Source organism: Oncorhynchus nerka, linkage group LG21, assembly GCF_034236695.1.
Source record: "Oncorhynchus nerka isolate Pitt River linkage group LG21, Oner_Uvic_2.0, whole genome shotgun sequence".
NCBI classification, from domain to species: domain Eukaryota; kingdom Metazoa; phylum Chordata; class Actinopteri; order Salmoniformes; family Salmonidae; genus Oncorhynchus; species Oncorhynchus nerka.
The window spans coordinates 700019-727616 of record NC_088416.1 but is presented as its reverse complement, the minus strand read 5'-3'; the positions used below and the strand labels follow the sequence as shown (position 1 = coordinate 727616).

At 45.1% G+C, this 27598-nt stretch overlaps 1 protein-coding gene across 8 annotated transcripts; it reads left to right on the top strand.

Moving 5' to 3' along the window:
- The first annotated feature begins 110 nt into the window (after positions 1–110).
- On the top strand, positions 111–22005 carry LOC115120708 (meiosis regulator and mRNA stability factor 1-like). Of its 8 annotated transcripts, none has more exons than XM_065006162.1 (27): positions 111–424; positions 2273–2481; positions 4444–5271; positions 5512–5656; positions 5811–6019; positions 6138–6255; positions 6367–6542; positions 7992–8507; positions 9273–9427; positions 9784–9960; positions 10269–10476; positions 10708–10886; positions 11050–11130; positions 11512–11748; positions 11873–11992; positions 12258–12439; positions 12801–13021; positions 13388–13530; positions 13890–14023; positions 14940–15142; positions 15487–15714; positions 16139–16378; positions 16921–17151; positions 17494–17554; positions 17831–17938; positions 18082–18240; positions 18409–22005. In XM_065006162.1, exons 2-27 carry the CDS (start codon positions 2320–2322, stop codon positions 18642–18644), a joined length of 5457 nt encoding a protein of 1818 aa, XP_064862234.1. In that variant the 5' UTR covers positions 111–424; positions 2273–2319; the 3' UTR covers positions 18645–22005. The 8 variants fall into 8 exon arrangements, with proteins under 8 accessions (XP_064862234.1, XP_064862236.1, XP_064862235.1 ...); XM_065006164.1 differs by lacking the exon at positions 111–424 and adding an exon at positions 522–668 and having other exon boundaries at positions 5557–5656; XM_065006163.1 differs by lacking the exon at positions 111–424 and adding an exon at positions 522–668 and having other exon boundaries at positions 17834–17938.
- Positions 22006–27598: the final 5593 nt, after the last annotated feature.

The following is a 27598-nucleotide window of genomic DNA, read 5'->3' as shown; positions in this document are numbered from 1 at the left end:
AGAGGATGACGCAAAGGATAGGCATTTCAACCAATCCTGGAAGACTGTGAGTGTAGACTATAGTTCCTGGAAGACTGAGTTCACTTTATTAGTCATTCGGTGCACCGTTACAAGTTCTATGAAATTACATTTTTACATTTAAGTCATTTAGCAGAAGCTCTTATCCAGAGCGACTTACAAATTGGAATTAAAAACGAGTTATGTAATAAATAAACCTTGTGGACACAAACAAATGTTTCGATTTGCTAAACCAATTTCCCACTAGAAAAGTGGGAACATTACACGATTTGAAATTGACGGACGTTCTAGAATAGAGAGAACGAATTGCCTTCGTTAGCAAATTATTTATTCCATTACAGGTTATTTAGTAGTTATTTTACATTACAATGGCTACAAATTTGATCAGCATACTGTTGTAATTATGGTAAGTTTCGTTTTGAGGAATTTGATAACCAGCTAGCAAGAATATAACGATAAGCTCAGTGGCAAGGACACTTGAAACTAGTTGGGTGCTTTGTGTGCAATTGCGACAGTGGTGGAATCGTTTATGGCAAATGTATGTTCAAAAAAACGTCTGGTTGCTAGGTAGACGGATAACGCAAAACAATACTACGGAGGGATATGATGAGAAGAAAGGAAGTAAAGTAGCTAGCTAGCTCGCCAGTCAGGTAAGAAATAACCAGTTATCTAGATAAATACCCAATTCAAATACGTTGACTGTTTGTTGATATAGCATGATGTTATCCCTTGTACCTACTACTAAGCAGTATGTAGCAGGTGCTGTCTCAACAGACAATCGTCAGTTAGCATTAGCTGGTTACCTAACCAACCTAGGCGAGCTAACTTTAACGGTACTCTTATGGGAGAGAATTCCTGTCATTTGTCAAGGTTATGTTATGAGGAATTGCCACAATGGTTTTAGAGAGAAATCTATGTCGTTTGGGTTGTGCCGCAAAATTGTTTAGTTTTTGTAACTACTTTCAAGCGAATCCATGTAACGTTAGCTAACTCACTATGGTTAGCTGCTAACCAAACACTGAGATTGGTTTACGCAAGCAGTCCTGTTAGCTAGGTACACGCCTCGTTTCACCACTAAAATGAACCAGTGAATTATATGAGGGCAGTTGGTCATGAACATAGCAAACGGGAACACGCATTTAGTTTAAAGGCACGTGTATAGCTAAACAGTAAATCCACACTAGCATGTCACAACTGCATAGGCAACTCAACTCCACGATTTAAAACGTTGAGTTTAATCGGCTAAACTCTGCAGTTAACAATTTGCTTGGTGCTCTATGCTGACATTTTCCACACGTGCTCCCAAGCACACAAATAAACATATTTGAGGTATTCAAGCGGCAATCCGCAGTTGAAACGATAACTAAGCAGGTTTCCCGCCACTGTTTCGGTAAAAGGTTGAGGGATTGGCCTGTGAGAAATGTAACCACACTTAAATTCACAGACCGACCATCATGATATAAAAGTACAGTTTTAACCATGTTTGAGGCTATAGTGTTTGTTTACATTTACTTTGTTTACAAACAGGGAAAACAAGTTTATATTTTTGATTCTGATGGGTTATGACAGTTAAACTAAGCTCACGGGGCAGTTTAAGTTCTACTCTTCAGGAATCAATGGGTTTATTATTTATAAGTCCCAAATTGTTGTAGTAATTGCAGATTGCCCTTTCATTGATAAGAATTGCCAGCAAAAAATACAGGATTTATTGGAATTGAATAAATCTAGAAGATTTTAAGATGGCTTATAGTGGGCATATATGTAGGTGGCAGGTAGCCAAGTGGATAAGAGTGTTGGGACCGTAACCGAAAGGTTGCTGGTTCGAATCCCCAAGCCGAGTTGGTGAAAAATCTTAGCGCTAATTGCTCTTATAAGCCGTTCTAGATAGGTGTCTGCTAAATGACTAAAATATATTAATCCTAGCTAGTTTTGAAGCTCATCTCCTGAAGAAGCGACCTTTTCCTTTCTGTGCCACCACATGTTTGCATAAATAAATCGTTTCAACAATTATTACCTGGATTCTGTTTTTTAGGGGCACTGTGCTCCCAAGTTATAATTCCAGACAACACAGCTAAATATTTAGGAGCATATGCCCCCAAAATGGTAGCTCTGTAAAGCCCTGGGGGTAGGTTTAAATATTCTGTGGTAGTCGCTAGCTAGATAACGTTAGCTACCCTATTGCAGCCAGTGGAAACTTATGAAGACCAATTTGGAAACATTTAAAACAAAGGGCTTCCTCTTCTCTCTATCTTAGGGAAGCATGAGAAGGAAGCAAGATGGTGAAAGGCTTTGCTAGGTTGTATGATGGAAGGACTGGGAAAGGAGAGATCCATATGCAGTTCTAGGCCCTTCCCATGGCTCAGTCATCCCAAGAAAGAGGCCTTGTCCCGGCTCTGGAAACTCACAGAGTGCTTCTCCACCCCCGAGCAGCAAAACACCCCAAGTTACAACACAGACAAACAAGTATGTAACATTACATTCTGCTTCAATTAAGTATTGACATTGTAGCCAGAGACCTATGAGAGTTTACGTTCTATGATGGGTATGAAATACAAACCTTAGGTACCCTAATATGCAAATAAACTATACAATTTAATACTGAGAATTGTTATTATCTCTACTGGAGAAAAATACCAAAGAATGCGCTCTCATTCACGCACTTGGAAATACTACAGCCAAAATGGGAGCTACCTAGAAAAACTACAATTTCTGGCTCATTTTTCCAAAAACCAGCCTGAAACTCTAGACTGACATCTAGTGGAAGCCCTAGGAACTGCAGTCGGGCACGATTTCGACCTATTATAAAAATGCAAGCCATTGAAATCAGTGGTAGGAAGATTTTTTTGGGGGGGGGTTGTCCTCTGGGTTTCGCCTGCCATTTCAGTTCTGTTATACTCACAGACATTATTTGAACAGTTTTATAAACTTTAGTGTTTTCTATCCAATATGCATATCCTAGCTTCTGGGCCTGAGTAGCAGGACGTTTACTTTAAGCACGCTTTTAACCCGGAGTTAAAGCTACTACTACTTTAAATGGTGTAGCTATCAATTGTCCCGTTAGCAATCGCCCACATAAGCAAACTTATTACCCTATCAGGTAATGAACGATATCAGCTAAATGTCCACAATAAGTGGTCGGTGTCAATTTGCGGTTTCTCTTCCCAGCTCTAATCAATTGTATTATTAGGGGTAGACATAGAGGGACCAATTAATTTGAAGCTTTGAGAGGAAGCCATGTGTGAATTGTGGAGAGTGAAGTCTGTGTAATAAAAGAGGATTTGGGGATCCTGAGTGACGCAGCGGTTTAAGGCGTCATTACAGACCCAGGTTCGATCCCGGGCTTTGTCACAACTGGCTGTGATCGGGAGTCCCATAAGGTGGTGCACAATTGGCCCAGCGCCGTTAGAGGAGGGATTGGCCGGGGTAGACCGTCATTGTAAATAAGAATTTACATTGCTGCCTCCAGTCATTTTAGATAGGCTTCAAAAGCCAGAGACCGTTTGTTCCTGAACTTGGTTGTTCTAGAATGACAGTTCCTCTTATTACATATCGTGAATCCTCCCAAGGCCACTATCAGACATGTTAGACACAAAGGAGCACACGTCTCTTTACTCTTATCAGTGAACTGAACGGGCCTACTTTCATCAACTTGGTTTTCTCTCCCATCTTACGGCCCTGCTATGCTATAGACATCGGGCATCCAGCATTGCCATCAGCCATTGAGGAAATGCTTCCTTTGACATCAATGAAAGCTGCTATACTGCCGTGTTGCGCTCGCCTTTGCGTCCCGTCCAACGGCAGCCTCCAAGCTCAATATTCACCAAGGTTCAATTCTCGAGTGAAAAAGGTTGATTTTTGGTTCCATACGTTCTGTGTAGCAGTTAGAACGTCACATTGTCACGGCGCCGAAGGCAAAGCGTTGTCACAGTGCCGAAGGCAAAGCAAGAGGTGTAAGTTGTACAAAGATGGGTCAGGGTAAACTAGAATACATTTCCCCATCATATCAAAGTTTATTGGTCACGTGAGCACTGTAAAGTGAAATGCTTACTAACTCTCCTCAACAATGCAGTACAATATCAATCAGGAATCAAATGCCAATCAAATAAATCAAATAATAGGAATCAAATAAAAAAACAAGTGGTAAGCATGAAATGATTATGCTGAGAAATGACCTTTTTGTTTGTTTAGTTTAGAAATAACCTTTTTGTTTGTTTAGTTTAGAAATAACCTTTTTGTTTGTTTAGTTTAGAAATAACCTTTTTGTTTCTTTAGTTTAGAAATAACCTTTTTGTTTGTTTAGTTTAGAAATAACCTTTTTGTTTGTTTAGTTTAGAAATAACCTTTTTGTTTGTTTAGTTTAGAAATAACCTTTTTGTTTCTTTAGTTTAGAAATAACCTTTTTGTTTGTTTAACTTCTTTCCCCAGAACGATTACATGGACAACAGAAAGCCAGTATTGGAGCTGAAAGATCTGCCTCCTCCTCCGCATCATACCGCTGCCTCCCAGCCCTTCCCCCTCGTCCCCCTCCCTCTGCCCCCCCCCTGTCTGCCTCCTCTTCCGCAAGACTCCCTCCAACAACTACCACTACAGGGGGGTAGTCCCAAAGTAAGCGTGTGCACTCACTGTGAGCACTGCAGCACAGACCCATTGGGTCGTGGTGGTTATGGGGTTGTTAGTGGTGGAGGTAGCGCTAGTATTAGTAGTGGTGTCGGTGTCAGCAGTGGTGTCCCACTCTACCTCCCTCCAAGTTCTCAGGAAGCCTCTTTCAGCAGGCTAGGAACCAGTCAAATAACGCCAACCACCCTCAACTCACACCCGCACTTCCCCAGCCTTGGTGGTGGTGGAGGGGATGCCAGAGCCACGCTACTCCCCTCTGGGAGCTACAAGCTCCACATCCCCTCTGTAGACACCACATCCCAGCCCCTACCCTTTCAGTCTCACTCCTACCTACCATGCTCCTGCTGTACAGGAGGCCTTCTCAGACCTCTCCACTCTTACCCCTCCATCCCTTTACCCTACAACGAGTCTAAATTCATTACCACCTCCACCCCCCACCATAGGGCAGCTGGGTATTACCCCTGTGGTGGTGATTACAACCCTGCCACTCTGGGGGTCCAGAGATCATTGGCAGCACACAGTGACCCCCACATACCCACCTCGGGACATATCTGTTCTTCTAATGCTATGCACTTCAATCTTGAGCGCACAGTTTGTCGCACGGGGGCGCACTACTGCCGGGATTGTTTGACGAAGGTTGGTGGAATTCTCTTTGTTCACTGTGGTGGTGGCACTCTATTGTATTGGGTGTCACTTGTATACAGAAACGGGCAGTACTTTGTTCAGTTACATGCATACAAGTTACAATTTGTGTCATTTGCCCATCATTTAGAAATGACTCTTTGCCGTCCCTGACTGTACAATATTACAACATTTGAAGACATGGGTTGTTTTGTCTGACTACAGAATGATAACTTGTTCTTTCCACGTGTTCAGCCTGCAGACAAGTTATGGCCTAACATTCCTCTGCCCCCGGCCCAGTCGGCCTCAGTGCCCATCCCCGTGTGTAACGGCTGTGGGACCTCCTCCAACGGCCTGCTACTGCTGGGTTCCAGCCTGGGCAAATCTGCAACAAAGTATGGTATGTATCAATGTAATGATGCCAGTCGTGTTCAGAAGGGCACACTGAACCAACATTTTTCTCAAAAACAATTCTCACTAGAGACATGCAGGACAGTAGTACCTCCCAGTTTTGCTCAATTTCTGAACACATTTGGTGTTTTTCTCCTCCCCAGGTTCTCCAGAAGGTCCTGAGAACATCCCTCCGGTGGGTGTTTTCTGGGACATCGAGAACTGCTGCGTTCCCAGCGGTCGCTCTGCTGCAGCTGTGGTCCAGCGCCTCCGCAGCCACTTCTTCCAGGGCCACAGAGAGGCAGAGTTCATCTGCGTCTGTGACATCAGCAAGGAGAACAAGGCCGTCATCCAGGAGCTCAACAACTGCCAGGTAACCTGTGTGTGATCTGATTCCCTCAGCTGGTGAAGTGTTCCACTCTATTCTTCAGTCTCTGACTCGACCTAAATGAGCAATGTCTGATAGTCTTCTGGTTAATTTTTTTCCCCAGGTGACGGTGGCGCACATTAACGCTACCGCCAAGAACGCTGCGGACGACAAGCTTCGTCAGAGCCTGCGGCGCTTTGCGGAAACACACACTGCCCCTGCTACTGTGGTGCTAGTCTCCTGTGCGTGTGCTCATTTTACCTTATGGATGTTAAAACTGTTTTTCTTGCATTTCGTTCGTCCGTCCACTCCATACCTATGTAGTTGACCCCTTTTCTGAATCCGTTTCGCAGCCGACGTGAACTTTGCCAGCGAGCTGAGTGATCTCCGGCATCGCCATGGTTTCCAGGTGATCCTGGTCCATAAGAGCGGTCAGACGTCGGACGCCCTGCTGCAGCACGCCCACCGCCACGTGGCCTTTGAAGAGATGGTAGCCGACCTGCCACCCAGACATGCTGTCAAATCACAGGTAGGCTTCAGAGATATATGTAATCCATATTGCAGAATGTCAGAAGTTCACTTTTCAATACATGTACAGTACTCTGACTGGTTGCTCAGAGACAATATCTGCCCTTTAGGCATTACTTCTGGGCGATCTGAAATCTGCCCTTTACTCTTCCAATGGTTCTAGACCTCTTTACATTTGACTTTTGAGTCATATAGCAGACGCTCTTATCCAGAGCGACTTACATTTTCATATTTGTCCATACTGGTCCCTCTGTGGGAATCGAACCTACAACTCTGGCCTTGCAAGTGCCATGCTGTACCAACTGAGGCACACGGGTCCTGTGTCTTCCCTCTCGTTCTACAGTGTTATCCTCAGTACCGTAATTGCTGGACTATTAAGCGCACCTGAATATAAACCGCACCCACTGAATTATTAAAAAATATATGTTTTGTACATAAATACGCCGCACATGTCTATAAGCCGCAGGTGCCTACCGGTACATTGAAACAAATGAACTTGGTCACTATCTTCCTCCTCCTGTGCACTGAAACCACTGAAGTCATCTCCTTCGGTGTCGGAGATGAATAGCCTCAGAATTGCTTCATCCGATGTTGGATCGTTTTCATTGTCGCTCTCGTCACTTTCATCCGGAGGCAAATACCCCGCTGAGCTCATGCTGCCCCTTCAACACACAGCAGTCCAGCCTTTCGAAACCCGTTGATGATAGTGGATTTTTTGACAATGCTCCACGCTGTCAGGACCCACTGGCAGACTTGACCATAAGTTGCTCTTCGCATGCAGCCCGTTTTAGTGAAGGATTTCTCCCCACTTGTCATCCAAGACTCCCACTGAACACGGAGTGGAGTGCCACCTGAAATGCACGATTTACACTGATGTCGAGTGGCTTCAAATACTTTGGGCCATCTGCTTTTCTTCCCTCTGAAAGCTGTTGTTGTCTTTTTGCACTGAGTCAGTTCCTCACGCTGCTGTTTCCAACGTCTTATCATCGACTCATTAAGGCCAAGCTCCCGTGCAGCAGCTCTCTTTCCTTTTCCAACAGCCAGATCGATCGCCTTCAACTTGAAAGCTGCATCATATGCATTTCTCCGTGTCTTTGCCATGATGAGGGTGACAAAATTACTACCGTAATCAGAATGATGGGAAGTTTGAGCGCGCTCGATTTTACGTCACATTATGTGTCGGTGCTCAGTTTTTTGGCGGCATGAATCTTGTGAAAGCGGGAAAAATCCATAAATTAGCCGCGTCATTGTATAAACCGCGAGGTTCAAAGCGTGGGAATAAAGTAGCGGCTTATAGTCCAGCAATTACGGTAGTGTAATGCTACGAATCACAAGACTCCGACCCTGCAAACCTCTTGTCATTTCAAAACACATTTCCAAAGAATGTTCAAAAATGTAAACCCAGAGCGGTCCCCTCTTCTCTCTTTCCCTCCTCTCCTCCCCCCACCAGCTCGGTTTCAACCTGCTCTATGTGTACAACCTGCCGCCGGGCTGCGACGGCAAGAGCGTGGGCAACCGCCTCCGCCGCCTCTCGGACAACTGCGGGGGCAAGGTGCTGGGCGTCTCCATGGCCACCGGCACCGCCGTCCTCCGCTTCAGCTCGCAGGAAGCGGCGGAGCGCGCCCGCAAGCGCATGGAGAACGAGGACGTGTTCGGCCAGCGCATCACCCTCTCCTTCTCAGCTCCGTCCACTGAGGAGGGAAACGACCCGACCCCACCACCCTCCTCATCTGAGACTCCACCTCTGCTTCCAGTTCAACCTCTTCCCTCCTCCTCTTTTTCCTTCCTTCCCCTGGAGAAGCTGCACTCCCCTAGGAGGAAAAGGCGTGCGAGGCGTGAGAGTCAGAGAGAGAGGGAATCCTCGCTCCCCCTCTCCGTTCCGGTGCCTGAGAGGCCCTACAGCCCCAGGAGGGGGAGCGGGGGGACACCTTACCCCGTTCCCCCCCAAACCAGAAAGCTTCCTCAGGTCAGCAGCATCCTGCCGCCCCCCCCATCCCGCGTGCCACCTGTCCTCCCCTAACCCTGTCCATGTCCTCCACTCTGCCTGCGCTATCCTGTGGCTTTTAAACTATAGCCATGCTTCATCCCATGCTTCATGTAGTTTAATGCCTGGTCTGTTTCTGTGCTTCGTTCAACATTTCATGTAATGTTTTAATCAATGTGTGGCATTTCAACACTTTGTCCCATGCTTCATATAATGTCTGGCTGATCTTTTTTAAATTCATTGTGTCAATTAATGATCAATCTAATGATTGCATATCTCTCTCTCCCACATCTTTGCTCTATCCCATGCCTCATCTCGTCAGAATCCTGCTTCTGTTTGTAATCGCTTCCTGTCCCGCCGGCCGTAACAGTGTTTTTTTATGGTCTCTTTCTTCTACGCTTTTGATCTGTTACTTTGATCTCTGCTCTTTTTATTCTGCTGCTCCGTTGCTTTGTCTCCACCCGACAATAGAGCTGAGGGGAAGACTGCAGAATGGTGATGATAATGTCAGAGGTATGACAATACAAGCGGTTGAATAATACTAACAGTGGGGGAAGCGTATAGCTCTGATTTGAATAAATAGCTTTGGTAAAGAATCACCAGCATTCTGAAGGACCACTTCCTCTCAGCTCTTATCGTTTATCTATTAGCCTCTTCCACTTCACATCCATTCTGCCAAGCTGATGGATATTCTAATACTTTCACCACTACATATCTAGTTACACTTTGGTTGTCCCCCTGGTGCAGGAGCTAGGTGGACTGGAGACCAAGCCCAAGATTGGGGGTTTCCCCCTGGAGAAAGGCCAGCACAACTCCTCCCCCCACAGTAACGGAGAGGGGCCGTCCCAGCAACACCCCATCAAGGCCGGCCTCATAGGGGAGTCTATGTTCAGCTGCAGGAGGTACGCTATGGACACCAGGGCCCCTTTCAGACTAAAATGAAGAAAGAACAAATGTACTAATTGTTAGATGGTTCCATCGCAGTTGGTTCCCACAGGCTTGTATGTGTTTTTACCTTCAATATTGTAAAATGGCCTGCAAAAAGTATCCCTGTTATACAGGGCTCCATCGACCCAAGGAAGTGTAGAACACAGGCAGATGTAGGAATTAATAAGCAGCTGTTTCTAAATAAGGTGGCTTGTGCACAAACTACTGGAGCTGAGGTGATGCCAAAAACTCTCAAATGCAGTTGCTGTTTTCAGAGAGCTGAGTATGCCATAATCCTTAAACTTCAAGTTAATGTCCCCTCTCCAATCAGGAGAGACCTCTCCAGCCCCCACAGTGCATCGGACTCTGAGCGTCATGTGGACCGGAGCTCTGGAGAGTTCCAGATCAGCACCCCCTCTGCCTTCAGCAAGCTGACCCTGCACAAGACCTTTAGCACCTCGGTCCTCCCCCAGCCACAGGGCCTCTCCCAAGGCTCCTGGTCCTCACGGTGAGACTATCAGACACTACAGAATTACCCGTTTGTTTCTTTACCCTGTAAGCACTCTTTAGGCGAGGAGAGACGTCAGTCTATGCCTTGGTTTTAACTTGAGCCTCTTTTTTTTTATCCCCCCCTTTAAAACAATGCAAGTGAATATCCCCCAAATTAGTTAAAAACTTTCCTGCACGAAAAAAGTAACCTCATTGAGCTACACAAATATCTGACACTTTGATGATTTGGTCATGACATTTCAATCTATACCTTCCTATGGTGCTGCCAACCCACCCACTCAACTCCTCTCTTTCTCTCTGCTCCAGGAGTGGATCCCCCTGCATGTCGAGCCGCTCCTCCCCCCTAATAGGCCCTCCTCCCCGGGGCAGCAGCAGCCCCTGTCTGCCTGTGGGCCCACAGGCCTCGGAGCCCTTCTCGGACGGGGCAGACTTACAGGTGGCCAACCTGGACTACAGGATGTCCCGTAAGGAGCTGCAGCAGAGCCTGCACGACGCCTTCTCCAGACACGGACAGGTGAGTCCTGTACAGACACTATTCTGATGCTGTTCATTATACATGAATAGAGCTTTAATCTGTCTCCCATTTCAGGCTAAATAGCAAGATGGCGAGGTCAAGATTTAGTAGTTTAGTGTCATTGTATTGATTCAACCAATTCTGTCATTTTCTGACGCGGCTGTGTGTGCTTGTGCCAAATCGCGGACACTGTAGACGACATGAGAAGCTAACATGTGTGTCTCCCTCCAGGTTAAAGGCGTGGAGCTGAGTCCCCACACAGACTACCAGCTGAAGGCCACCGTCCAGTTCGTCTCCCTACAGCAGGCCATCAGTGCTGTGAGCAGCCTGCACCGCTACAAGATAGGAAGCAAACGCATCCACGTCTCCCTCATCACCGGGGCCGGCAACAAGTCTCTAGCCATGCTCCGGTATGTACAGCACAGCTAGCATTGAGGTAGTCACATCATTTGGCAGTTTCATGTCTTCGATCGGGGAACTCGTCACCATCCTTTTTTAAATGTCGCCAAAACATGATTTGTTCCTGGTTTGAGATGGATTCGGATGGTATGAAAAGGTTTCCTCTTTCTACAGCTCTGAAATCTTCCAGATTCTCCAGGACGCGCCAGCCAGCTGTCTTCCCCTTTTCAAGTTCACTGAAATCTACGAGAAAAAGTGAGTCATGTTGCTTATCTCCTCCTCATCACTCAACCTCCCTCCACCTCTGTAGGAGTTAGTCCTATGCAATGTTAAGTACTGTGGCTGCGTTTACACTTTCTCCCAAAAGCATCTTAATGCTAAGTTCCACATTAGAACTATGGGATCCTATGGTTCTAATGAACTTATTCTTAAGATGCTTTTGGGAAAACGGGCCCTGATACTTTTTTTTCACTAATTGGTCTTTTGACCAATAAGATCTGATTTAATTGGTTAAAAGACCAATCAGTGGGGGGGAAAAGATCAGAATTGGGCTGCCTGTTTAAATGGAGGCTAAGTAATGGCTATGTCAATGTACTTTATTAATTCCTTTCCACCCATCTCTCCACCTCTACCCAGATTTGGTCGTAAGCTGGTGGTGAGCGACCTATACAGACTACAAGAGGTTGTGGTGGTGAGGGAGCAGGGTGGAGGCAGGCTGGTGTGTCTCCTCCCCAGTAGCCAGGCCAGGCAGAGCCCTCTGGGGTCGTCTCAGTCCCAGGAGGGGTCCTCGGCTAATGGTAGTCCTGTGGTGTTTGAACAGTTGGAGTACCACGAGCCTGTCTGCAGTTACCACTACACACAGCAGAACTTCAGGTAGGGATAGACTGAAAGACCCATATGCACGCACACACACACACACATATATTTATGTCATCTTACAGGACTCTTTTTGAGAAAGTATTTCATAAGAGCTCGATCTCTCTGTCCCCCCCTGTAGTGAGGCAGACTTTGACCCAGACTCGTATAAGATTCCTTTTGTGGTGGTGTCTCTGAAGAGCCTGGCCTCCCAGGTCCACTGTCTGCTACAGTCCCATGAGGGAACCCTGCCCCTGCTCAGGTAACCAACGCTGTCTCTGCCTGGATAGATTAACAGACAGTGGATGCTTAATACATTTGAATTCAATAAATGGAGAGTGAGAGATCTGCCTTGATATAAAAGTGAACTTTTATGGGAAAGACCTTTTTTAATAAATCAAAACAATATTTCTAGAACCCATTTCATACAAATGGAGTACAATGGCCTTTTGGAATTTCCTATAACACTGTAAATGTTACTAGATTTTGTGTTTCATGAATATTAATTTTGCTTTCCTGTGACTCAGTTTCTCAGAGTGCTATGCATCAGAGTTGGGCCCCCTGGTGGTGTCTGAAGAGGGGGAGGAGGAGGGGAGTGTCCCCTTGGAGCACCTCATCACCTGTATACCAGGCATTAACATCGTCACTGCTCAGAACGGCTTCAAGGTCATCAAGTGGATCCACAACAAGCCACCCGCATCCAACACAGGTACTGACCTGACTCAGCCCTAACCTTCGGGGAGAATTACATTGAAAACCTTTTATTTAGACTCGCAGAGGAATCCCCTGGGGTTCATAAAAGCAATACAAACCTACAGAATTTAAACCCTATATTCATTAACAATGGAGGCCCCTATCGCATAAGACTGTTCTCAAAGACACTTGAAGATACTCGGGAGGCCATAAGAATTGTGTCAGAGATATGTTGAGCTAAAAACTGCTTTCCTGACATTTTTAGTAGGTGGATACTGTGCTACTGACGCAGATACCAGCACTCAAGACAGAGCTGCACCCATATTACTATCATAATAGAAGTCATTAAAACCTCTTGCTGTGTGTGTGTGTCATAGACCAGTGGACGCAGCGGTGCAAGTCCCCGGTGGGGAACCCCCAGTTGATCCAGTTCAGTAGAGAGCTCATTGACCTGATGAAGGGTCAGCCCTGCAACCTGATGCCCATCAGCAAGTTCATACCTGCCTACCACCACCACTATGCCAAGCAGTGTAGGGTCTCTGACTACGGATACTCTAAGCTGCTGGAGCTACTGGAGGCTGTGCCTCACGTACTGCAGGTATGATACATACACACGCACAGTTTAATAAATCACTCACTTACACAGATAATCAAAGATGGCAGTTACTCAAGCTCAATTAATTGACACACGATGGATCACTTTTAATCTTGCTAGTTTAGTGACTTCCTAGCTCAAACACACAATGAAGAGACTGGGAGACCATCTGCTATCCCTTCTGACAAAGCCTTGCCCACTTTGTTTCTCATTACACACTTCAACAGCCTTGAGGTTAGATCCCTGACAGAAACAATTAGTACAACATCTAATAGATTATTGCAGCAGGAAGTGCTTGCATACACTCAGTGGTGGCGACCCCTGAAGTAAACCAAGCCTGAATGAATCTCTCTTTCCTCTCAACTCCAGATCCTTGGCATGGGGACCAAGCGTCTGCTGACCCTGACCCACCGTGCCCAGGTGAAGAGATTCACCCAGGACCTCCTCAAACTTCTCAAGTTCCAGGCCAGCAAACAGGTGGCCATCACAGACTTCATGCAGGCCTACCATTGGTCAGTACTACCATAGGAACTGCCCACTCCGCCACTCTCAGCAAATCATACCGTCGAGCCAAAGAGTCTAAAATTCATGCAGACCAACCACTGGTCAATTCTATAGGAGGACCGCCCATTCCCACACTCTCAGCCAATCATGTTGTCTATCCTAACCTAAGCACATTCCTGTCAGCTATTGTTAATTAACAGTAAAGTATTTGTTTTATGACTTCGTTTGGATTCTGTTTCTATTGGCTTATTTGGAGGTGTATTTGCTTGTGATGGTGTTTATATGAATTCATTTGGAAGTGAATTTTCTGTGTCAAATGGCTCCCTGTCTGCGTGTGTGTTCATTCAATGTGTTTCTATTGCTACAGGTGCTTCTCCAGAGACTGGTGTGTGCTGGACTATGGGATGTGTGATCTGATGGACCTGCTAGCTGAGATCCCTGACACCACCATCACCATCACACACCAGGACTTGGACACTGTCATCTCTGTACCCAAGAGAGGTGAGATGAGGTCCCTCTGTATGGGTCTTAGGGTTGCAACATTTCGGTAACTTCCCCAAAAGGATTCTGTATTTTTCGTGGTTATTGTTCCAGTGTACTTTTCTGGGAATTTGGGGAAAGTAACAAGAATTTTGCAACCCTAATGGGTCTGATATCAGGGTCATGGATAAACTACCAGAGGGTTGTTCTGTCTTTCTCGTACATTTGATCCTCTGGGGGAACATACCCAGCTTTAGGAAGGAACATGTGAAATATTGGTAATGTTTGTTTAGAAAATATGTTGAACTTGGGACCAGACGGTTGTGTTGTTGTCTTGTTTGTGTCTGTAGTTGTACATTTGATCCCTGGGGGGAAATTGTGAAATATTAGTCACTTTTGTTTTGGATAGTTTTTTTTTTTTCACTCTTCTTTATTCAACCCAGAAATTCCCTTGGAGATGGATAAGAATATCCTTGGCATGGAATAAAGTAATGCATTTTACACACACACATATGCCTGACTATCTCCTGACTGTAACCTGGCTGGTGTAGCAGTAATGCCGCAGCCTTCGGCATACAGTAGGTTTAAACCCTGCCTTTTGACTCAACCTCTTTCCACACTGTCATCCTCGCTCTGTTCAATAGAGTCAGAAAATACCTGTTCTACTTGGGATGGGGTTGATGTGGTTGGGGATCAGGTTGTTTTTCCCTCTACCTGTTTTTCTGTATAGTCTTTAAAATGGCAAAAAATGAAATGATCTGTAATAGGAATTACCAGGTGAGCTAAAAGAAGAGAAGGTGAAGTAAATGTATAAATACCTGGTTTATTACAACAGGGAGACGTCATCCAGCAGAGAACATATCTAACTGGCTTCTAAAATATATATATTCTAAATAAAGAGAACTGAGTTGTTAACTCTTGTCCTCGTCCCATTCAGATCGTACATCAGATGAGATGGAGCGGACCAAGCAGTTTGGTAAGGAGGTGGTGGACCTACTGCGTCACCAGCCCCACTGTCGCATGGCCTTCTCCAAGTTCATCCCTACCTACCACCACCACTTCGGACGCCAGTGCAAACTCGCCTACTACGGCTTCACCAAGCTCATGGAGCTCTTCGAGGCCATCCCCGACGTACTCGTGGTGGGTGGAGGCCAGAGTCATTCTCTGTCCCAGGAGGAGTGTGTGTTTTTATTTGTTGACTTCAGAGTGCTGCAGGAGAAGCCATTGATAATGTCAGATTATCCTCAATTTATCCAGAGCACTACCTTAATTTGGAATGATTTGGAAATGAATTGCAATGTCTGACAGTAATAACTGTCACACCCAGCAGCTATTTTTTTTTTTCACCTCCCATAACAATTGTGTGTAATAAATATTGGTGTGTGTCTCATTTCTGTCCCAATGGGTAATTTATTATCAGTACAAATAACGTTATTCCTAGAGTAGAGTGGACATTTTGTTATGGAACCTCTCTCTCTCCCCAGGTGTTGGAGTGTGGAGAGGAGAAGGTGCTGACCCTAACAGAGGTAGAGCGTGTGAAGGCCCTGGCTGCCCAGCTGGTCAAGATGCTCCGTTCCCAGAGAGACTCCAGCCTGCCTGCTGCCCAGCTACTGTCTGAGTACAGCAAGACCTTCGGCTACGGCCTGAGGCTCCAGGACTACGACGTCTCCTCCCTGCCCGCCCTGCTCGTCAACCTCTGCCACGTCGTCAAGGTATGGGTTGGGAGTTTCTAGTCAATTCAGTCAAATACATCTGTAGTAGGCTGTTGTACTTAATAGATTTAGACTGATTTAAATGGTTGTGATACTGCATGTTTTGATGGTTGTCGACTCCCAACACTGAACAAGAGCATCCTGGACTATACAAGACCTCATGTAAACGAGCAAACATTATTTTGGCCCCTAAGGATGAGTCACAAGTATTTCCTGAAGTAGCTTGGATGAGGTTTGAGTGTGCAGGCCCCTTATTGGTGCGTTGAAATGTCATCTTTATATTGGAAATTAGCCATCAATTCCAGATTCAGCCATGTTTTCTGAATGCCAAGGTTCATCTCTCACCTCCAACTGTAGGCACTTTGATACCTGCTGCAGTATAAAGGGATTTTTATAAATACATCTGATTTGACCTTCTCCTCAGGTGGTGGACGGCGCTAACGGCCGTGAGGTCCAGCTGATCAACAGGAAGTCTCTGCGCTCGTTAACGTGCCAGCTGCTGTCCCTGCTGATGGGCCTGGGGCAGCACGAGGGAGACTGCTCCGTCAGCGTGGAGGGCTTGAGTCTGCTGTATCATTCTGTACATGGGGTACAGCTCAACCCCTGTGAATACGGCTTCCTCTCGCTCAGCGAGCTGCTGAAGAGCCTGCCTTACCTGGTGGAGGTCGGTGGACTGGACCATAGAGATATCATACTATACTAATGTTTAGACTGGAACCTTTTTGCTCTACTGCCTATTTGTCTGATAAGAAGGATCATGGATTCCTGTTGAAAGCATTTTTTTAGGGCTTTTTCACAGGGTCTTAAAGTTGGGTAGCATCGTGTTAGTCGGGTTTTGTAATTGTCTGAGATGTATTGTACAATCCTTTTGAATGAAACACTGTTGTTATATGTTAGAATATTTGGAATGATGACCATTAGGTCTTTGTGTGTAGGTCTAGTCTAGACCAGGGTCGGCAAACTACGACCCGCGAGTTAAATTTTTTTAAATATATTTTTAAACCTCTTAAACCTCAAACTAGACAAAATATGTTGAAATGACAATGGACCTATACATTTTCAAATAACTACCCATTCTGGCCCACCCCCTCAAAAAATGTGTGTGGCCCTCTGTTTCATTTCGAAATCCCAATGTGGCCCTCGAGCCATAAAGTTTGCCCTCCCCTGGTGTTTCTCATAACTTCCCTTCTTTCTCTCCCCTCCTAGCTGTTCTACGGTGAGGGAGAGGAGGAAGACGAGCGTGGCGAGGAGAGAGTTAGACTAACCCGTCTGTACCAGTTTGCCCGTAGGGTGCGTGCCCTGCTCCACACCTACCACTACCACCAGATCTCCCTAACGGAGTTCCCCGGGGCCTACGCCAAGTTCACCGGACGCGGCCTCCAACCTCGCTCCTACGGCTACGGCAGCGTAGACGACCTGCTCAACGCCATACCACAGGTACAGAATGACTAACTCTCGCCACGCTCGCCTTCCTCCTCACCCTCACCAAAAAAAAGTTGAAGTGCTTTTCTCAAATTCAAAGCTGATAGACAAAAACTTCTTGTTAAACAACGTGTTGGAAATACACAGATGAGTTATGATAAGATGGGAATTGATAACGCTTGTATCTAAAGAGTTGCACTGGGGATGTCACTGTGGAAGCAGCAGATGTAGTCAATGTGGTTAGTTGCCTTCTCTGTCCCTGCACTGTGCGGCTTTAGCCCCCATAGCAGACTCTGTGGTGACGGATGGATGGGGTTTGTGGTAATTAAATGGGATGTTGTTTCTGCCTGTGTGCAGGTAGTGTGGATCAAAGGGCATGGCCACAAGAGGATTATCGTTTTGAAGAACGATATGAAAGGTAAAGACAAATCAACTGTGGAAACAAATGGCTTTGGCCTTACCTGCATTTAGTATTAACATACGGGAAGGGGTTGTTATCAGTTCATCTCATGGGCATCATGTTGTATGATCCTTCAACATGAGACTAGTTGAACATGACATGTAATGGGAACAGAAGTCGTGGTGTTTTGCTTGTATGATGGGAACAGAAATGGTAGTGTCTTGAAGGCACAGTGTTTTACTCTGTAATGGAAAGAGTGTAATAATGGTCTGTGGGTTGGTTGGTTCTCCTCAGCAGCTCGAGCCACTGGAGCCAGCCCTGCAGCCTCAGAGGAGCCTGAGGACGGGGCCAGCCAGAGAGACAGCCCCTGTAGCAACACAGAGTCTGAAACTCACAGCCCAGGTAGCTAACCACACCACTGGAGTCATAGGCACTATTACCAATGTTTTGATGTTCTTCTTTTTGCCTTGTAGGTGTTTTTAGGCTTTTTAATAGTTGTTTATACATTGAAGCAGAAATGAAGTCTCTTTTTTTTTCTCCGTCAGGTGTTGGTGGGGTGGAGACAGAGCTGCTGTGTCTGACCTCTCCAGTAGACCTGCTGTGTGGCCCAGTACCCTCCTGCCTGCCCTCTCCCCAGCTGCACCCTGACCCCGTTCTCCAACAGGCTGACCTCATCCGCTTCGAGCAGACGCCATCACCAGCAGGTGAGCTGATCACGTGATCAACCGCATTTCAAACCCAGGTCTTCTGTGTGCCATGAGACTGTTAGCCCGCCTAGGCATTAGCTTCGACCTTACTCGTGCTCTGCTATACACACAGCCGACATCTTCCCTTGGACTGACCTGGATATATGATGCCATTGTGTTTTTCAGAGCGTGATAAACTTGAGGAGGAAGCTGTAGCAGCCCCTGCTGTCTGTGACACATCTGAGCCTATAGAAGCATTAACTGACAACAACCGGAACGTTGTTGTTTTGGTTTCCATGACTACCAAGCCTCCACAGAATGTGACCCGCAAAACGGCGTCCGTTGAAAACAGCCCCAGCAAGAGGACTCCTCGCAATAAAGTGAAGCTGGCAGCTAACTTCTCTTTTACAGCCGCACCCTAAGACACTCACTGACGATCACATGCTGGAACAAGCACACACACACACACACACATTCATCACACACAACTCGAAAATGAAGAGTTGATCAGCTAAATTGTAAAAAGCCCCAAAAATAATGATTTGTTTTTAGTCATGCCCCCCGCAACAAACTGTGACGTTATTTCCTTTCTTTGCCTTTTCCCCTTATCTTTTCAAACTCAATCGTCATGTTGATGTTGTTGTTTCCTCACAAAGCTATGAGTTTTCTTGTTGCAGTTATTTCTGCAACAGCCATTCATTTTTCTATGCCGTGTACTTTTAGTCAGATTAATGCATGTCAAGAAAGGTTTTGTGGTAGATATGAATTATATACTATGGATAAACTGTTTGGAAACATGGTTCTCTGAAAGTGGAAAGAGAACTTCCCCACAATACAGCAACAACAAATCCTGAGGTAGTTGGCACTGTAGCCACGAGTTTACACTGCAAATCGCAAAAGATGCCTATTTTACCACTGAATACCCTTACCTCAACTCAAAACCCCTCAGAGATTTAATTCAGTAACTTGTTTAAAAATGGGTACTTATACAGGGATTTTATATCATGTTAATTATTGTCAAGGAAGCTCTGAGGGAAAGCTATATAAATATGTAGAGAAACGTCATTATTTTTGAGTGTCTACTGCCCTCTCCCCTGTGTTGTCCCCATTGCATTTTGTCATCGGACAAATGCACTTCTTCATACAGCTAGAAGTACAAAAAGATATTTGAGCTTTGCCATTGAGGCAGCTTTGGAGGTAGTATTGACAATTATTGTTGTTGAGTAACCATGCCCATCTCATTCTTTTAACTCTTGGGCGATGTTTAGCATTGTGTTCAGTTCACAGTCCAGTGTTAGAGTCCTCAGACATCGTTCCACCTTGACTGTGTGCTTTCATAAAGTAGTAGCCTATTATGGCTGGTGTTTTCAGTTTCTCATTCAAGTATCGAGTCAATGGCAGGAGTGATCAAGCTGCCAAAGTGGCTTCGAAGTAACTTTGACGACTGTCTGGTCTCAGTCAAATCGACCGAAGCTTGTATTTGTGTGTTCTCAATGGGGTGTCGCAATCAGCGCTGTCTCCAATGTGTACGACAGTGTGAAAGAGAAGGAATTCTGACTCCTCCGTGAAGAGTTTTGAACGAGCTCTTGGCGAGGTTGAGGGCCAGTCTGCCTTGGGCCGTTATTTAGGCAAGGCAGAAGCCGAGACCCTGAATACTCGGACCAAGTGTTAAAAAGCTTGGAGGCAGGGTGAACAAAGATATGGTGACACTGTTTTCCTGCCGGAAGCTAAGTAGAAATGATTTCTGTTTTTTGTATTTTTAGAGATTGAGTGCGGTTTACACTTGAATAACTTATAGGTGGTGTGTAATATGCATGTTGTGCATAAAAAACAAACATTTTATGCATGGTGTAAACCTATTAGGTCAGAAAATCAGACTGTTGGTGAACTGCATTTTTTTTAAAGAAATTAGTTGAAGTTGTCTTGTTTCCACAGAAACCATATATTAGAGGTATTGTTTACATCACCCCCTCACTCCTGGTTACAGTTTACATCACCCCCTCACTCCTGGTTACTGTGGAAACGCCCAAGGTTGTTTTTGTTCAACCTTGTTGCTTTTTGTCTACATTTTCAGTGTTGTCTCTACTGGTTGAGTAGAGGAGCTGGGATTTTTGATTTTTAAAACAATGAGATAGACTTGGTGTTTTTAGTAAAAGTGGAGAGAAAAGATGGGTACTTGTGTGCTCCAGCTACACATGAAACAGCAAGAAGGGCCCCTGGAGGCCCCGATAGGATCAAAGGGACAAAGGCCCTCGTGCGGCTCTGTACAACGCCTGGCTCTTACAATGGCTTGTATCTGCCATGGCGCTGAGTAAGGGATGGCTACTGAATGGACTGGAGACATAACATACCTCAATCGTCTTTACATAACATTTTGACTTGTGATTGTCCTATAGATTTATTTTGTGTTGCCTATCCTACGTGTTGATGAGAGTGCTGATTGTACCAACCAACCCCAAGTTATGACATTGAGTTCCTACCTACAAGCATGGTTTGGAAAGTAGAAGGCATGACTTGATGTAAAAACAGCATCCCTATGAACGGATGTTGAAATATGCAGTTTTCTCTCTTGTGCTACTGTGTTGAAGATGCAGAAAAGACCAGAGAATTGGGCCAGGGCCCCTGATGTCCATCTCCTTTGATCCAAAATGTCTTCCTTCTGTCAGTGTTACTGTATGTGTTGGAGATTCAGTTGAAGACCAGAGAAATTGGGCCAGAGCCCATGATAGTGATCTCCTTGCCAAGAGCCAATATGGCTACTCAGATTCCTGTCCTGTTAGTGTTTTTCCTGTTGACTGTGTTTCAAATTAGCATCTAATTTGATTCTCCTCGCTAGTTACTAGACTTTTGTGTTTTGACGCCCAAGATTTCCTTCCTGTTTCTTATTACATGACTCACTCAGTAAAGGAGGTGGATTTCCCCGAATCTTGAGTGATTTCCGATACGGTATATTGAGGCATAACGGCTTAAAGGCTCAGAATCTTCCGAAAGTGTTAGATCCAATTTTAACAATGGGCAGAATCTTATTTCTCTCTTTAACAAAGGGACGATCGGCACAAAAATGGCCTTAAAATTGTGCACTAAAACTTAAATTATACTTTAGTTTGGCCTCGAAAGATACAACTGCGTTTTACGTTAGAACTAACTCCCAGGTGCTACAGTGTCCACTATCTCAGAAGGCAGTTAAAATAAGAGGTACAATTCTCATAAGTTTGCTTACATCAGTAAAAAGCAGCATGTACTGGTAAAGTACTCCGTATGCACCTTTGCATAGCTTTGGTTCTTGTAAAAGGAGGTTTATTGTGGGTTTGTTCATTTCTGAGGTGAAAAAAATAATTGTTTTGCAAGGTTTTGTCGTTGGTTAATTTGTATCGGACTCCACTATAGTGCGATTTAATTGTATCTCGAAGTGAGTATGTCATGGTCTGCATCTGAAACGGCAGCATATTCCCCATATAGTGCACTACTTTATATGAACTCTGGTCAAAAGTAGTGCACTATATAGGGAATGTGGTGCTATTTTGGATACTACCATGTCTGTCAACGTTTGTTTGCACTTCTCTTAGTCTCTGTTGTACTCCCATGGATCTCACCCCTTCCAGTTTTCGTCATCAAGGTTATCCTTTGTGATAACTTTTCTGTTCTGTATTTGTTTCACTGAAGTCTTCTATCGTTCCTTCTCCCTGTTCCTCCTTCACCTCACCATACAAGACGTTGTTGTAACCGTTTCATTGATGTTGAGGGGACCAAATGATTTCTGTTGAATAAATCACTGAAGCATTACTCCTTCCTCTTATTTTTGACTTGAGTTTCTCTTAAAGGGATAGTTAAAGGTGTTATATTTTTTACTTGCTGAAAGTGGCAGTAAATGCAAAGGGTTTTATGGTTTGCTAGCTGGTAATTTAGCAATGTTACTAAAACTTCAAACTGAACGATCCCTTTAATTGACTTGAAAAACCAGTGAATTCCTGAAAGATGCCTTTTTATTTAAATACAGTACCAGTCAAGTTTGGACACCTACACACACATTCAAGGGTTTTTATTTATTTGTACTTTTTTGTACATTGTAGAATAACAGTGAAGACACAAACTATGAAATAACACACATGGAATCATGTAGTAACCAAAAAAGTGTTAAACAAATCAAAATATATTTTAGATTCTTCAAAGTAGCCTTTGCCTTGACAACTTTGCACACTCTTGGCATTCTCTCAACCAGCTTCGTTAGGAATGCTTTTCCAACAGTCTTGAAAGAGTTCCTACATAATATGCTCAGCACTTGTTTGGTGCTTTTCCTTCATGGTCAAACTCAATTGGGTTGAGGTCAGGTGATTGTGGAGGCCAGGTCATCTGATGCAGCACTCTATTCTCCTTGGTCAAAAAGCCCTTACACAGCCTGGAGGTGTGTTTTTGATTGTTGAAAAACAAATGATTCTCCCACTAAGCGCAAACCAGATGGGATGGCGTAGCGCAGCAGAATGCTCTGGTAGCCATGCTGGTTGTGTGCCTTGAATTCTAAATAAATCACTGCCAGTGTCACCAGCACACCAACTCCTCCATGCTTCATGGTGGGAACCACAGATGCGGAGATCATCCGTTCACCTACTCTGCGTCTCACAAAGACATGGCGGGTTGGAACCAAATATCTCAAATTTGGACTCAATGGACCAAAAGACAGATTTCCTCTGGTCTAATGTCCATTGCTTGTGTTTCTTGGCCCAAGTCTCTTATTATTGGTGCCCTTTGGTAGTGATTTCTTTCCAGCAATTTGACCATGAAGGCCTGATACACTCAGTCTCCTCTGAACAGTTGATGTTAAGATGTGTCTGGTACTTGAACTCTGTGAAGCATTTATTTCTGGCTGCATTTTCTGAGGCTGGTAACTCTAATGAACTCTGTGTCTTCCTTTCCCGTGGCGGTCCTCATGAGAGACCGTTTCATCATAGCGCTGAATGTTTTTTTTTTTGAATGGTCTCACAACTCAGTCGCTGGTTGAAAACTGTTTTCTGCCCCTCCCAAAAGATAGAATTTGTAGATAATTGGCCCTCTTTCTGGGACTCACCCACAAACATGACCAAGCCTGACCTGCTGAGGAGTGACGGACTCCATCCTAGCTGGAGGGGTGCTCTCATCTTATCTACCAACATAGACAGGGCTCTAACTCCTCTAGCTCCACAATGAAATAGGGTGCAGGCCAGGCAGCAGGCTATTAGCCAGCCTGCCAGCATAGTGGAGTCTGCCACTAGCATAGTCAGTGTAGTCAGCTCAGCTATCACCATTGAGACCGTGTCTGTGCCTCGACCTAGATTGGGCAAAACTAAACATGGCGGTGTTCGCCTTAGCAATCTCACTAGGATAAAGACCCCCTCCATTCCTGTCATTACTGAAAGAGATCATGATACCTCACATCTCAAAATAGGGCTACTTAATGTTAGATCCCTTACTTCAAAGGCAATTATAGTCAATGAACTAATCACTGATCATAATCTTGATGTGATTGGCCTGACTGAAACATGGCTTAAGCCTGATGAATTTACTGTGTTAAATGAGGCCTCTCCTCCTGGTTACACTAGTGACCATATCCCCCGTGCATCCCGCAAAGGCGGAGGTGTTGCTAACATTTACGATAGCAAATTTCAATTTACAAAAAAAAAAATGACGTTTTCGTCTTTTGAGCTTCTAGTCATGAAATCTATGCAGCCTACTCAATCACTTTTTATAGCTACTGTTTACAGGCCTCCTGGGCCATATACAGCGTTTCTCACTGAGTTCCCTGAATTCCTATCGGACCTTGTAGTCATTGCAGATAATATTCTAATCTTTGGTGACTTTAATATTCACATGGAAAAGTCCACAGACCCACTCCAAAAGGCTTTCGGAGCCATCATCGACTCAGTGGGTTTTGTCCAACATGTCTCTGGACCCACTCACTGTCACAGTCATACGCTGGACCTAGTTTTGTCCCATGGAATAAATGTTGTGGATCTGAATGTTTTTCCTCATAATCCTGGACTATCGGACCACCATTTTATTATGTTTGCAATTGCCACAAATAATCTGCTCAGACCCCAACCAAGGAACATCAAAAGTCGTGCTATAAATTCACAGACAACACAAAGATTCCTTGATGCCCTTCCAGACTCCCTCTGCCTACCCAAGGACGCCAGAGGACAAAAATCCGTTAACCACCTAACTGAGGATCTCAATTTAACCTTGCGCAATACCCTAGATGCAGTTGCACCCCTAAAAACTAAAAAAATGTCTCATAAGAAACTAGCTACCTGGTACACAGAAAATACCCTGAAGCAAGCTTCCAGAAAATTGGAACGGAAATGGCGCCACACCAAACTGGAAGTCTTCCGACTAGCTTGGAAGGACGGTACCGTGCAGTACCGAAGAGCCCTTACTGCTGCTCGATCATCCTATTTTTTTATAACTTAATTGAGGAAAATCCGAAATTCCTTTTTGATACTGTCGCAAAGCTAACTAAAAAGCAGCATTCCCCAAGAGAGGATGACTTTCACTTTAGCAGTGATAAATTCATGAACTTCTTTGAGGAAAAGATTATGATTATTAGAAAGCAAATTACGGACTCCTCTTTAAACCTGCGTATTCCTCCAAACCTCAGTTGTCCTGAGTCTGCACAACTCTGCCAGGACCTAGGATCAAGAGAGACGCTCAAGTCTTTTAGTACTATATCTCTTGACACAATGATGAAAATAATCATGGCCTCTAAACCTTCAAGCTGCATACTGGACCCTATTCCAACTAAACTACTGAAAGAGCTGCTTCCTGTGCTTGGCCCTCCTATGTTGAACATAATAAACGTCTCTCTATCCACTGGATGTGTACCAAACTCACTAAAAGTGGCAGTAATAAAGCTTCTCTTGAAAAAGCCAAACCCAGAAAATATAAAAAACTATCGGCCTATATCGAATCTTCCATTCCTCTCAAAAATTTTAGAGAAGGCTGTTGCGCAGCAACTCACTGCCTTCCTGAAGACAAACAATGTATACGAAATGCTTCAGTCTGGTTTTAGACCCCATCATAGCACTGAGACGGCACTTGTGAAGGTGGTAAATGACATTTTAATGGCATCGGACCGAGGCTCTGCATCTGTCCTCGTGCTCCTAGACCTTAGTGCTGCTTTTGATACCATCGATCACCACATTCTTTTGGAGAGATTGGAAAAACAAATTGGTCTACACGGACATGTTCTGGCCTGGTTTAGATCTTATCTGTCGGAAAGATATCAGTTTGTCTCTGTGAATGGTTTGTCCTCTGACAAATCAACTGTAAATTTCGGTGTTCCTCAAGGTTCTGTTTTAGGACCACTATTGTTTTCACTATATATTTTACCTCTTGGGGATGTTATTCGAAAACATAATGTAAACTTTCACTGCTATGCGGATGACACACAGCTGTACATTTCAATGAAACATGGTGAAGCCCCAAAATTGCCCTCGCTAGAAGCATGTGTTTCAGACATAAGGAAGTGGATGGCTGCAAACTTTCTACAATTAAACTCGGACAAAACAGAGATGCTTGTTCTAGGTCCCAAGAAACAAAGAGATCTTCTGTTGAATCTGACAATTAATCTTAATGGTTGTACAGTCGTCTCAAATAAAACTGTGAAGGACCTCGGCGTTACTCTGGACCCTGATCTCTCTTTTGAAGAACATATCAAGACCATTTAGAGGACAGCTTTTTTCCATCTACGTAACATTGCAAAAATCAGAAACTTTCTGTCCAAAAATGTTGCAGAAAAATTAATCCATGCTTTTGTCACTTCTAGGTTAGACTACTGCAATGCTCTATTTTCCGGCTACCCGGATAAAGCACTAAATAAACTTCAGTTAGTGCTAAATACGGCTGCTAGAATCCTGACTAGAACCAAAAAATTTGATCATATTACTCCAGTGCTAGCCTCTCTACACTGGCTTCCTGTCAAAGCAAAGGCTGATTTCAAGGTTTTACTGCTAACCTACAAAGCATTACATGGGCTTGCTCCTACCTATCTCTCTGATTTGGTCCTGCCGTACATACCTACACGTACGCTACGGTCACAAGACGCAGGCCTCCTAATTGTCCCTAGAATTTCTAAGCAAACAGCTGGAGGCAGGGCTTTCTCCTATAGAGCTCCATTTTTATGGAACGGTCTGCCTACCCATGTCAGAGACGCAAACTCGGTCTCAACCTTTAAGTCTTTACTGAAGACTCATCTCTTCAGTGGGTCATATGATTGAGTGTAGTCTGGCCCAGGAGTGGGAAGGTGAACGGAAAGGCTCTGGAGCAACGAACCGCCCTTGCTGTCTCTGCCTGGCCGGTTGCCCTCTTTCCACTGGGATTCTCTGCCTCTAACCCTGTTACGGGGCTGAGTCACTGGCTTACTGGGGCTCTCTCATGCCGTCCCTGGGGAGGTGCGTCACCTGGGTGGGTTGATTCACTGTTGTGGTCAGCCTGTCTGGGTTGGCGCCCCCCTTGGGTTGTGCCGTGGCGGAGATCTTTGTGGGCTATACTCGGCCTTGTCTCAGGATGGTAAGTTGGTGGTTGAAGATATCCCTCTAGTGGTGTGGGGCTGTGCTTTGGCAAAGTGGGTGGGGTTATATCCTTCCTGTTTGGCCCTGTCCGGGGGTGTCCTCGGATGGGGCCACAGTGTCTCCTGACCCCTCCTGTCTCAGCCTCCAGTATTTATGCTGCAGTAGTTTATGTGTCGGGGGGCTGGGTTCAGTTTGTTATATCTGGAGTACTTCTCCTGTCCTATTCGGTGTCCTGTGTGAATCTAAGTGTGCGTTCTCTAATTCTCTCCTTCTCTCTTTCTTTCTCTCTCTCGGAGGACCTGAGCCCTAGGACCATGCCCCAGGACTACCTGACATGATGACTCCTTGCTGTCCCCAGTCAACCTGGCCATGCTGCTGCTCCAGTTTCAACTGGCCTGGGCCCTAGGACCATGTCCCAGGACTACCTGACATGATGACTCCTTGCTGTCCCCAGTCCACCTGGCCATGCTGCTGCTCCAGTTTCAACTGATCTGCCTTACTATTATTCAACCATGCTGGTCATTTATGAACATTTGAACATCTTGGCCACGTTCTGTTATAATCTCCACCCGGCACAGCCAGAAGAGGACTGGCCACCCCACATATGCTCTCTCTAATTCTCTCTTTCTTTCTCTCTCTCGGAGGACCTGAGCCCTAGGACCGTGCCCCAGGACTACCTGACATGATGACTCCTTGCTGTCCCCAGTCCACCTGACTGTGCTGCTGCTCCAGTTTCAACTGTTCTGCCTTATTATTATTCGACCATGCTGGTCATTTATGAACATTTTAACATCTTGGTCATCTTCTGTTATAATCTCTACCCGGCACAGCCAGAA

Bases quoted from the DNA above. Each gene is read 5' to 3' on its own strand.
- LOC115120708 (XM_065006162.1), top strand. From the start codon at position 2,320: ATGATGGAAGGACTGGGAAAGGAGAGATCCATATGCAGTTCTAGGCCC. The intron at 9,428-9,783 runs GTACGCTATGGA...CTCTCCAATCAG, and splicing joins TCTATGTTCAGCTGCAGGAG to GAGAGACCTCTCCAGCCCCC. The intron at 11,131-11,511 runs GTGAGTCATGTT...ACCTCTACCCAG, and splicing joins ACTGAAATCTACGAGAAAAA to ATTTGGTCGTAAGCTGGTGG.